This window comes from Perognathus longimembris, chromosome 2 (assembly GCF_023159225.1).
Source record: "Perognathus longimembris pacificus isolate PPM17 chromosome 2, ASM2315922v1, whole genome shotgun sequence".
Classification (NCBI taxonomy): Eukaryota; Metazoa; Chordata; class Mammalia; order Rodentia; family Heteromyidae; genus Perognathus; species Perognathus longimembris.
In genome coordinates this window covers 7839689-7852422 of record NC_063162.1, presented here as the reverse complement: position 1 = coordinate 7852422, position 12734 = coordinate 7839689, and the positions used below count along the sequence as shown (strand labels likewise).

Sequence of the window (12734 nt, the reverse complement as noted above, 5' to 3'; positions counted from 1 at the left end):
AAGTGCATGAGCAAGGGAGTCCACAGGAGCCCACTCTCTAGCTAAGTCAGGTAAAATGTGCAAGAGTTAGGCGCAACCTGGATACTGCAGAACATGGGTGTGCAAATCAAATGAGTGAGCCAGGCACTGGTGGCTTGGGCCTGTAACCCTAGCTACTCCAGAGGCTGAGATGTGAAGCTCATAGTTTGGAGCCAGGCCAAGCCCATCATCCCCCACATAGACTCTATCTCCAAATAACCAGCAGAAGGGAAGTGGTTGCTCACTGATGATTCTGAAGCGAAAGTGACGGAAGAGAAGGACTTCATGAATTCTCTTCCCCACCTACATCTCCTGCCATCTACTCCTTACTTGCCATTTTATAAGAAATTATAGTGTATTGTCCTCGCATATAAAACAGACCCGGATACACGTCGGTAAAGTTGATTACAATGACGTCTTTAGCCATCTTTTAGAAGCTATTGAATATTGTTGGTCTCTCTTAGGTGGAATTTTTGTTTGCCAGTATTGGGGCTTGAACTCAGGGCCTGAGCACTGTCTCTGGCTTGTTTTTGCTCAAGGCTAGCACTCTGCCACTTGGGCCACAGCGCCACTTTGGGCTTTTTCTGTTTATGTGGTACTGAGGAATCGAACCCAGGGCTTCATGCATGCTAGGCAAGCGCTCTACCTCTAAACCACATTCCCAGTCCCTCTCTAAGTTTTTACGTAGTGAAATTTGAAGCACCGTAAGCCATATTAGTTTTGAGAATTCATTTTCCTTAGTAGAGACTAGTGCTACATGAGCTTCAGGGAATAGACTTGTGTAGGTTTCTTAATTGTCCAAAATGGAAGCATTTAAACACTTCTAGATTTACACCATTCTTTTGTGTTTGTGTTTTGGAAGTGCTATATTCGTATTCTCCATATTTTGGAGCAGTTACCTGCATATTTATAGGTCTGTGGTGTTTCATTCAAGAAACAGAACCTCATTGAGTCTATTTAGCTTTATAAGTGATGAATCCACATCTTTGCTGGGCTGTATTGGAGGCACAAAGACTAGAAGGTGTATATTCACACGACGTGTGTATATACTGTGCCTTGAATCACTTTGGAAAGTGTCTTGGAAAACCTGGACAGCCCTGATCCATCTTCCTAAGAATTTTATATGTGCATTTGTGAAGATGATTCTGTACTCTAATAAATTTGGGGGAGACATGGACTAATTTGTATCTCTTCATGCTCCACACAATCTGCACAGAGTACAACAAATTTAAGAGGTGTGACCTTAAATTTAATGTTGTTGTTTTTTAAAAAAAAAACAAAACTAGGTCAATAAAACTTAAACTGCTTTAAAAAAAAAAAAGCTGGGAGTAAATGTGTGGCTGAAATGGCAGAGAAATGGGTGAAAGCACAGGGCTATGGATTCAAGTCCCAGCACCAGCAAAAAAAAAAAAAAAAGACAAAAATAAAATACAAAGAGCTAGGAACGTGGTTCAAATGGGTAGAGCTCTTTCTTAGCAAGCACAAGGCCCTGAGTTCAGTGCCATCAAAGGAAATGAACATGTATTTAAACAAGGAAAACAAGAAAAACTCATACCTATGACCTAACCCCATACTAGGTACTGAATTCAGGGCCTCAAGTTTGCTACACCAGAGCTCTACTGGAGCCTTAGCTCGATCTTCTATGGATTTCAGTTATCTTTGAGGTACAGTCTCTTCCCATGTCACTGGGAGTGACAAGCACATACCATTGCACTTAGCCAAGCTTCCCCATGGTTGGGATACCCATCAAGAATCAACCATCCCATGGGGCTGGGGATATAGCCTAGTGGCAAGAGTGCCTGCCTCAGATACACGAGGCCCTAGGTTCGATTCCCCAGCACCACATATACAGAAAACGGCCAGAAGCGGCGCTGTGGCTCAAGTGGCAGAGTGCTAGCCTTGAGCGGGAAGAAGCCAGGGACAGTGCTCAGGCCCTGAGTCCAAGGCCCAGGACTGGCCAAAAAAAAAAAAGAATCAACCATCCCAGTCATGAGGTGCAACGGAGTCTCTTCAACAGCAGTCCCTCAGTCTCTAAAGCCTAAGTATGAAGGACAACAGCTTGGGCCAACATGGCCAGCTTGACTTGGGTATAAATGAATTGAACATCTTAGAGGAACTTGAGCAATACTATCTAATTCCTTTAAAAAAAAAAAACAAAACTTGCAGTATTAGGGATCAAATCCCAGTGTGGCGCTTTAATTCTCATTTGTTTTTGTTTGTACTGGTATTGGGGCTTGAACTCAGGGCCTGTGGAATGTCCCTTACTTATGCTTTTTTGTTTTGTTTTGCCTTGTTCCGCTTTGCTCAAGGCTGGCGCTCTACCACCTGAGTCACAGTTCCACTTCTGCCCTTTTGATAGTTAATTGGAGAGAAGCATCCCAAAGACTTTGCTGCTTGGATGGTTTCAAACCTTGATCCTCTGATCTCAGCCACCTGAATAGCTAAGATTACAGATGTGAGCCAGTGAGCCTGGCTAATTCTTATTTTTACCCCTGTATTGGGCTCCTGTGTTTTCTGTGCTCTATAAAGAATCTAAGAGGACCTCCACCAGGCAAAAAAATGTTGTTTTGAACCACTAAAATTAGATAAGTGATCATCTACCATACCGGCAGAAAAAAAATAACCGGCAATATGATGTTCAAGCTTGGACAAGAACTAAACACACAATGTCTCAACCCAAAGGGGGAGGGGGCGGTCACCCTAGCAAAGCCCAAGAATGTCACACAGGGTCACAGGAGTGTCATTTGTTAGCTTTACTCAAGACAAACAGTCTAGCACAACCCTCATGGCATTTCCAGACAATCAGGAGGCACCAAAGGAATCCATCTGGACACTCGGGTGTTTCCAGGTGGTTGAAAATGCAAAGAATTCGGCGCTTCTGCGATTTTTTTCCCCCCAAGTGATCGGGTCAGGCATTTGACAATGGAGGTGGCAACAAATTGTTTCTCCCCGTTCCCGCCCTGCCAATTACCCCCGGGCCCGTGGCATTCCTCTGTCCACACGGGCCACAGCTGCTTAATCTTGGCCGCCCTGGGCTGCACCTGTGAATCAGACCCGCCTAATCACACTAGCAGATGGCAGGGGCCAAGTAGCCAGTTAAGAACTGCTATCACTTTAAATAGCGTCTAGTATTTCACAGGCGCCCAACACAGGCACCATCCGACAGCAGAATCTGCCTGGTACAGCTAACCCCGGCCCTTAATCGTGGCACAGCGTCCATGTCGGGGGCAGACGCGGTGTCACTTGAGAGCTAATTACCAAAAGCCCTGGCTGGTTGCAAGGCAAAACCACAGCAAAAGCTGCGCTGGCCGGGGGCTGATGGACTCTGCCGGGCTCGTGGGTATAGCTGCTGGCAGGGCGGGGGGAGGGGGGGGACGGGCAGCCCCACTGAGGCCCACCAGCGCGCCCCGAATCGGCAGAGGAGAGTCTGTGTGCTCGGCCGGCCGGCTCACGACATAACCTAGACACGCTGTTGCATTGGGGGGGGGGGGGGGTCACGTGGACTCGTGCAGGGTCCGCAGGGCTCCTGACCACCAGGGGAAACCACGCTCCACAGCTGCTGCTAGAACCTGATGTCCCCAGCAATGTCCCCAGGGCCCCTCCAAGCCAGTAACCACTCCCCAAACATCCTCCCCCCCAACCCCAGCCCACCCCCACTGGGGCCCGACGTCCAAAGGCAACAGGGCCAGCACGTACCCCCCTACGTTACTGAGTCACCGTCCCGATCAACACATCAAGACCGACTGCTCTCCTTCTGCCTCTCTGGGTTACTGGTGGCCCTGAGTGAGCCAGAGGCCACCACCCCAGGCCCTCCGCATCATCACCTCCGCCTCCCAGGAGCCAAAGAACTGCACAAGTGTGGGTGTTTGATTATTAAACAGCCCTTGAGAAGGCCGGGGCTGGTCACAGCTTTAGACACTTCCATCCGCACAAACAAGGCAGTTAATGGAGAACTAATCCCCTTCGCCGTGTCCCTGGGCGGCTGTCACACTTCAGTGTGTTTCTAAACCTCCACGGAGCTTCTACCTCGACGAGGTCCCAGAACCTGCCTTTCTAGGCTGCCAGGTGGGGACAGCAGTTTGAGAACCACTGCTCTAAGCTTCCTCGTGCTACTCAGATCAAACTATTCTCCTTCTTTGCTCTCACTGCCGGGAGACTCGGGGACAAAGTCATATGCCACATCTATCCCAGATCAGGTGCCTGCCTACCATCTATTTTTCTCTTCTTCCTTTAAGATGCTCTGGGATAGGCCAGGTGCTAGTGGCTCACACCTATAATCCTAGCTACTCAGGAGGCTGAGACCCGAGGATCCAGGTTCGAAGACAAGCCTGGAAAGAAAAGTCTGTCTTATATAATCCAATTGACCACCAAAATGGTAGAAGTGGAGGTGTGGCTCAAGGAGTAGAGTGCCAACCTTGAGTGAAAAAAACTAAAGACAGCACCCATGCTCTGTGCTACACACACGCACACACACACAACCTAAGCTGAACAATAGCCTTTTTCAACAAAGAGTTACAGAACAACTGGACAACAAAAGGCCAAAAGAACAAAAATTAATCTAGACAGAAATGTTCTAAAAATTAACTTGAAATAGATCCCAATTGTGATCTAAATATGAAACACAAAGCTATAAAGCTCCTATGAGCTACATGGAGACAGATATGACCTTGCTTTGACTTTCAGAATGCCACACCAAAGGGGCAACCCATGACTGGATTGATAAGCTAGACTTGACAGCAGTTAATGGCTTTTTCCTGTGTAAAATACACTGCCAAAAGAATAAAAACAAGCCAGAGACTGGGAGAACATATTTGCAAAATAAATAAATAATAATACACACCCAAAATATACAGAGTACTCTCAAACTTAACAATAAGAAAACAAACAACCCAATAAAAAGCGAACCAGAAGCCTTTCACCTCCTCAACAAAGAAGATGTACGTACACCTGGCAATTAAGCAAATAAAAAGATGTTTCACCCCATACGTCATGAAGGAAATGCAAATTAAAACAAGAAACCACCTCACACCTTGTAGAGTGGCCAAAAGCCAGAACACTGACAACACCAGAGGCTGCTGAGTCCAGGCAGGAACAGGAACTCTCCCTCACGGCTGATGACTACAACAGCCTCTCACAGTGTGAACACTACAGCCTCTCACTCCAAAAGAGCTGAAAATGTACCCCTAAACCAAAACCTACACACAGAGGTTCGTGGCAGCTTCCAAAACATGGAAGCAAGCAGGCTGTCCACACGTAAACCATGACACACACACACACACACACACACACACACACACACACACACACGCTACGCAGTGTTATGCAAAGAGCTCTCGGGTAAGAGACACACAGAAGAAATGTCACCGCAAGAAGCCGGTCTAAAAAGGAGGAAGATTCTGGAAAAGGCAAAACTACAAAGATGGTAAGAAGTTCGGTGGTGGCCAAGAGTTATGGGGCGGGAGGGAAAACCCGAGGAAGTGGCCCAGCGGAGGGGTTTCGAGCTGCCAAACTACTTAGCGAGATTCTGCAATGGCAGATACACTGCGTCATCTCTTGGTCTACACCTGCAGGAGAGCCAGGCACACCAAGAGACAGCCCTAATGTCAATGTGGGCCACAGTGCTCTGCCAATGGAGGCTCATCAGCGCTCACCAACGTGCCACACTCACGGGAATGTGGACAGCAGAAGGAACTGAGCGTGGGTGGTTACAAGAAGGAGGAAATCCTTCTTTCCTCTTCATGTTGCCGGGAACCTTTAACAGCCCGAAAAACACTCCACTTTTGAAGCTACGGTCCCATTCTACAAGTAGCTGTCTTATTAGTTAGGCCTCCTCCTCATTCATTGGTGAAACTCCTTTAGAGAACGCATAGATTACACCATGTGAGCAAAGACCAGTGACCATTAATAGTCATGCCATTAGAGGCCTATACTCTGAACTCAGGCAACAACAAATGCTGGAGGAGGTGCGGGGAAAGAGGAGCCCTTCTCCATTGCTGGTGGGAGTGCAAATTAGTACAACCACTTTGGAGAACAGTATGGAGGTTTCTCAAAAAGCTCAATATAGACCTACCCTATGACCCAGCCATACCACTCCTAGGCATCTATCCTAAACACCAAACCCCAAGATATCAAAAAGACATTTGTACTTCCATGTTTATCGCGGCACAATTCACAATAGCCAAAATATGGAAACAACCCAGATGCCCCTCCACAGACGAATGGATCCAAAAAATATGGTACCTATACACAATGGAATACTACATAGCGATTAGGAATGGTGAAATATTGTTATTCGCAGGGAAATGGTCAGAACTGGAACAAATAATGTTAAGCGAGACAAGCCTAGAACACAGAAAACAAAGGGGCATGATCTCCCTGATATATGACTGTTAACAAAGGGAGACGGAGAGACAGTAGAGACCAGGTCTGTGAAACCAAAAACTGCTTGTCAAATGGTATTTCCCACAGGATTGGGGCAGCCTCCCAACAGTATGTACCTAAAACCAAACAACTACTCAACATATAAAGGTCAAAAATCGACCTCTCAGTGGAATACAATAGCTCAAAAGCTATGTATGTACGTTCATATAAGACTACTGTCGACACATGGTCTAATCTCGACATTACATTTAAAGCCCTAGGCGAACTTTCTTGGGCGTGGCCACCTGGCTACTGTCTATGTTCTTGATACATTGTATATTGTATATATGTCTACCTGACCTAGAGAAGGGAAAGAAAAACAGGGCGTAAGATATCACAAGAAAATGTACACACTGCCCTACTATGTAACTGCACCCTTTTTCCACAACACCTTGTCAAAAAAATTTGTGTTCAATTAATAAATAAATTAAATTAAAAAAATAGTCATGCCATTAGAGAAGGGAACTAAGGCTGGATTTTTGCTTTTGCCATTTATCTTATTTTTGCCCATTTCACACGCTGAACTCGGGGACCTTGTCCCGAGGCTTGCTTGCTCACCGTTGGTGCTCTGACCCTTGATCATACCTCTTGCTCTGCTTTTTTTGCTGGTTGTGCTGGAGTTGGGAGTCTCACAGACCTTTCTGCCTTGCTCAGTTCCAACTGTGACCCTCCATATCACAGCCTCCTAAGTCAATAGGATTATTGGCATGAACCACTGGCTCTCAGTGTAACACTGTTCCCAGTGCTGCACAAAGAGACGTCATTTTACTCTTAGAACAACCCAGAAAATAGTAACGTTAGCCCCCCCACCTGCCCCTGGACAGCTGAAGAAATGGAAGCACGGGCGTTAAATGAGCAGCTGTTTAGTGGTGAAGTCACTCAAATCCTGGCGGCCCACCCTGGAGAGGCGACTCACACCGGCCTCAAGGGTCGGCGTTCACCATCCACCGCCTCCAACAGGCAAAGTGAAGGTCACCCTCCCCCACCCCTCCTCGGCCCAGCGTCTCGACCGTGAGAAGGCGAAGGGAAAAGGGAATCCAAGGACAGAACAGAGCCACGGCTTGGGAAAGAGAATCACGGACACGAGAAGAAAGGAAGACAAAGCAGCAGAGAAGGGTGGACAGCAGTCCTGGTTTATTCTCAGGTTGGAAAGCTGGGGTGGCGACACCGTGGGGAACAGCAAGGGACGGGGGGGCACAGCCTGGTGGGGCCCAGGGTGACAGGGGTGACAGTCAGGACGCCCCTCTATGCTCCTGGCCTGGGGACCTTCCGAGGCAGGCGGCTACTCACTTTTGTTGTTACTGTTGTCACTGACAAAATCTTCAGAGCCATCAGTGTCGTCTTCATCGTCTCCCGATGAGATGGTATCTACAGTCAAAAGAACACATCCGTGAATGTGGGTGCAAAGCCAGGGGGCGGGACTCTGTACCTGGGGGCGGGGCCACCTGTGCCAGGGGCGGGGCCACCTGCACCCAGGGGGCGGGGCCACCTGCACCCAGGGGGCGGGGCCACCTGCACCAGAGCCCTTCTGCAAGCACCAGCCCAGGGTTAAGATGGTCACTAAGGGCTTCAAGTGTCTTTGTTGACAGTTGGTCTCTCATGACTCTGTGTTTTCACTTTCACATTACTGAAACATACAGTAAAACTGGGCAGACCAGAACGGAATTTTGAGCTCCGTACAGTCTTCAGGTCCCTGACAAACTTACTGACTGTGTGATATCCAAAGATTTTTTTTTTCTCTCTCCTGTCAACGTAACTTTTTGGCCTTTGGGAGCCCCCTTCGAAGAAAATAATTCATCCCTAACGAAACTCAGTTCCTGTGTGGCCCTTGTGATTGTTGATGAACGTTCTAGCAGCAGAATTAGACTCGGCCACACGAGGGGAAGGGGCCTGTGGGTCCCCTCACAGAAACACAGAATTTTAATAAAGAACTCAAACTCCGGAATTTCAATCCTATACTCTAGATACCAGGGACTGTCAGGAGCAGGGGGGAGTGAAGGAGAGGAGGCGGATTGTTTTTACCTCGAAAGTGTGTTCTCTTAATAAGAAAATGCTATCTGGCAACATGAGGTCCCTGTTATTGGTAAAGACTAGCATGTCTGGTGCACCAGGTCTCAGGACAGAGTTGCAAAAACACCCATCAGCCAGGGGTGGTGGCACCCACCTGTAATCCCAGCACTAAAGGAGGGAAGTCGGAAGCAGGAGGATCACCCCACCCTACACCCTTGCCTCTCCATAAATAAATAAACCGATAATAATAAAAAAACTAAAGTAGGTAGCCCTTCTGGCCAATTCACAGACCACACTCTTGATTTCACTTGGCAAACAGATAAGCAAATAAACATTCTAACCAGAAAATGGCTACAGAAAAGAGAGAGCGTGGCGCCGAGAGGCCAACTCACCTGTGACATTCACCATGAAGTACCAAGATCCACTGTCTACAGTCCTAGCTGCAGTACAAGCATAGAGGCCGGAGTCTCTAGGTGTGGCGCCTTTTATCTGCAAGTACTCCCCAATAAGCATTGTCCTATTGTTGGGCCCCAAGTGTACCCCATCCTTAGTCCAACTGATCACGGCGGCATCTTTCAACGGGCAGCGTAACTCTAGAGACTCCCCTGGCGCAGCCACGTAAACTTCTGCTTGAGAGGTTTGGTATTTGGATGGTGTCTCTGCAGAGAGGTGGGGGAGAGAAGACAGAGACAGATAGGAAGGAGGGAGAGGAGAGAATGTCCAACAAAGGTCAGTGGAGGCCCATTCATTCCCAGGAGAAGCTGTTCTTGTTTTGCAAATGGCCCCCCGGAAGGTTTCTGGCCATGGCTCCCCATACCCCTGTGAGCCAAGAACCAGCCTGGCACAACGTAAAACAACTGGGCATCAAAAGCAGCAATCAGAGAAAGCACCCAGCCGAAGCTGTGCCGGTCTTGAAAATCCACCGAAACCCAGCACGGAAGATGTCCCACCAGACTCGGTTTAAGTCCTTGCCTATCTGAAGTCTGCTCGTGTGGGTAATTCCTGGGAAATCCTTGTATTGTGCCACCCTGTGCGCACGTGTGTGTGTGTGTGTGCGTGTGCGTGTGCGTGTGCATGTGTGTTGGTCCTGGGGCTTGAACGCATCAGGGCCTGGGTGGGTGCTGTCTCTGAGCTCCTTTTGCTCAAAGCTAGCCCTCTATCACTTTGAGCCACAGCACCGCTTCCAGTTTTGTGGTGGTTTAATAGGAGATAAGAGACTCACAGACTTTCCTGCCTGGGGTGGTTTCAAACCACGATCCTCAGATCTCCGCTTCCTAAGTAACTAGGATTACAGGCATGAGCCACCAGCGCCCAACTCTACGCCATTTCCTTGGAAGTAATTGAGTTTTGCACATTTGACACTCAACATCAATACGTATGCCCCTCATTCACACACAATGCACATTTCCTTGTGTGTGCCACACTTGATCTGCCACAAAACCGGGTTTCTCAATATGAAAACGTCTCCAATTCCAGAGAAGCGAATGGACCCCGTCTAACAGAACTCTTTCCCTTCTAGCCTTTTCCTGAGCTATCCAGTTCAGATCAGTACCGCGCTGGTCAGGAGATTCAGCCCCGAGCTAGGTGATTGGGACATACCGTTTCTCTCACAATAATAGATGCCTAGAGCTCTTACCACCCAAAAGTAAACTGCCTTATAGCTGAGCAGGGGCTTCTACCATGCAGAAGCGAATCAAGCAGCCCTTACGTGAGTCTCCTGGCCGGAAGTAAAGTGGATCCCCCCCCCAACCCCCCACTCCCACAGACAGCTGACCCCCTCCCTCCTCAGTTCCTTGGATGGACATGTTCCTTATGAATGTGTCCTGGTTCCCTGAGGAGAATCCTCAGTGCCCAGACAGAGGGTTCTGGTTGGGGGGGGGTGTCTCTGTGTCCCCACTTCTACCAGGGGCAAAGGCAGCCCCCCATGGAGCACCATGACAGTCCCCAAATATGCAAGGCAGGATGGCACCCACAACCTCCCCAAAGGGGAACAGCGGGGTGGCAAGGCACGCCGGCTGCGAGGGGCCGGGAAGCGGCTGGCGCGCCCCAGGGGAAGGCCGCGGCTGGTACACTGGGTCCCGGGCCCAGAAAACAAAGCTTCCTTCCCCAGCACTGGGCTGAATCCAAAGCCGGCAGTGCATCACAAGGCGATTGTTCTGCCCAGAACGGACTCCAAAGAACAAACCTCCCGCATGACTGAAAAAAATAACGCTGAGCCCCACTATGTGGGAAGCATCTGTTCTAACGCACCCCCACCCCCATCCCCCCAAACAGTCAACACGGGGGTTGGGGGGGGGGACGCAGCCAGGGCTTCCCAAAAGGGGTCCTCCAAAGGCACACAAGCCAAGAGGAGCCCAGATGTGAAACAGTACATAAAGACAGCCACACACAAAAGGAAGACAACACCCCGCTGAATGGAACTGAAGACACTCCCCCAAAAGAAGGGTGGAAAGGAGCCAAGGGACAAGCCAGTCGTGTTTGCAAAGTTTGTTTTTCTCACTCAGTCACTATTTACTGAACACCTACCATAGGCCAACCTCCACTGTGGATGCTGGGAAAGCCACAGGACACAAGACACGTCGTCCCCGCCCTGGGGGCGGGGGGGGGGAGCCTTCTGCTGTGGAGTAGGCGATGGAAAAATGAGTAGAAATTCCACACCCCATATAAAGCACGTGGGGGGGAGGGGGCGGGCCTGAACGTGGAGAGGAGAACAGGGCTGAAAATAAATGGTGGGTGAGGGGTGAATCCACAGCCAGAGCTGAAAAACTATGCCCACGGGCCAAGCCAGCCATAGCTTGCTTTGGTAAACAAAGTTTTCTTGGAGCAAGGCCATCTCCATTGGATAATATATTGTCTGGGGCTGTGACAAGGGCAGAGTTGAGGAGTTGCGACAGAGAGACCCTAGAGCCTGCAAGCCTAAAACATTTCCAAGCTTGCCTTTCCAGGTTTTGCAGCCACTCTCTGCGTGAGACGGTTGGAGCGGCCTCCACCGAAATGCAGCCACATGGGCCAAGTGAAGTTTGAAAGATCTTTGGGGCCGGGGGGGGGGGGGGGGGGGGGCGGGGACAGCGGTGTACACCTGTAATCTCAGCTACGTAGGAGGCGTAGGTAGGTAGGAGGGCTGAGGTGTGGCCTGGGGGGCGGGGGGTGGAGGGGAACATGAGGAATGTTTTTTTCAAAAAGATGTGAAAAATAAGCTGGGCGCCGGTGGCTCATACTGTCATCCTAGCTACTCAAGAGGCTGAGATCTGAGGATCGTGGTTCAAAGCCAGCCCAGGCAGAAAGGAGATCCTTATCTCTAACCACTCAAAAACGGGAAGTGATGCTGTGGCTCAAGTGGTAGAGCACTAGCCTTGAGCACAAAGACACTGATGGACAGCGCCCAGGCCCTGAGTTCAAGCCCCACAACTGACATGCATACGTATGTACTGACATACATACATATGTGTGTGTGCATGTATATATATACACATACACACACATATATGTACATACATACTTGAAACTGAAACATAAAGGATGTGGGAGAACATTTGCCTTGTAAGTCTAAGACCCTAGTTCACCCTTAGAAGGGAGGGAGGGAGTTAATCGTGAAGTTCTCAGGTCAAGTCTCCCGGAGCAACTGAAGTCATGAAGCAGTTGAATCGAGTGACCAACAGAACTACTTTGAACAGAAAGGAAGAGAAATGTGAGAAGAATGACGGGTTTGGCCTCCAATCCCAGACCATCTTCCATCCTACTCCCAGCATCCTTAGAGACACAGATTCATACAACACCAGACCTGACGGAGCCCTAGAAGGTGCCCCAACCCTTCCACCCGCCCGCATTTACGGCTGGTTAATGCAGACTGTCCTCCCTGTACCTTGTCTTCAACAATTACTTCCATTCTTAAAGCTGGAACAAATGCACACTGGGTCAGCCTTGGCCATTAAAAAAAATAAATTATAAAAAAAAAGATATTTACTATGACCAGATCGCATGATCGCCAACAAGAAATCGAGAAATGTTGTAGAATTTGCTTTCCTCTGAGCCAGACTGAGGATTACTGAGCAAGTACCCAGGTGGGAGGCAAGGCAACCAGGACCCAGAAAGGCGTGGCAACCAGGACCAGGGGAGCCTCATGGCTTCTGCCCCGCCCATCACAGGGAGAAAGCAGCCAGGCTCCTCCCCGGCTGCAGAAGGTGCTCAGACAGCGCGGCAGTGGGGAGGGAGGAGGAGCAGGTATTGGCAGGAAGCTCTTCCGGATAAAGGTCTACTATCCACTGAGAATCCCAGCCCAGGCAATC

At 49.2% G+C, this 12734-nt stretch overlaps 1 protein-coding gene across 8 annotated transcripts in view; it reads right to left on the bottom strand.

The window, feature by feature from the left end:
* Positions 1-12734, bottom strand: part of Fgfr2 (fibroblast growth factor receptor 2) — a 103340-nt gene that overhangs the window by 73318 nt on the left and 17288 nt on the right. For 5 of the 8 annotated variants that reach the window (XM_048338103.1, XM_048338105.1, XM_048338104.1 and 2 more), the window contains exons 2-3: positions 8841-9107; positions 7729-7806 (exon numbers count right to left, since the gene is read on the bottom strand). In XM_048338103.1, coding sequence (XP_048194060.1) covers positions 7729-7806; positions 8841-9107 — 345 coding nt within the window. The remainder of the gene's footprint in view (positions 1-7728; positions 7807-8840; positions 9108-12734) is intronic. The other 3 variants (XM_048338108.1, XM_048338110.1, XM_048338109.1) reach the window with 1 other exon arrangement.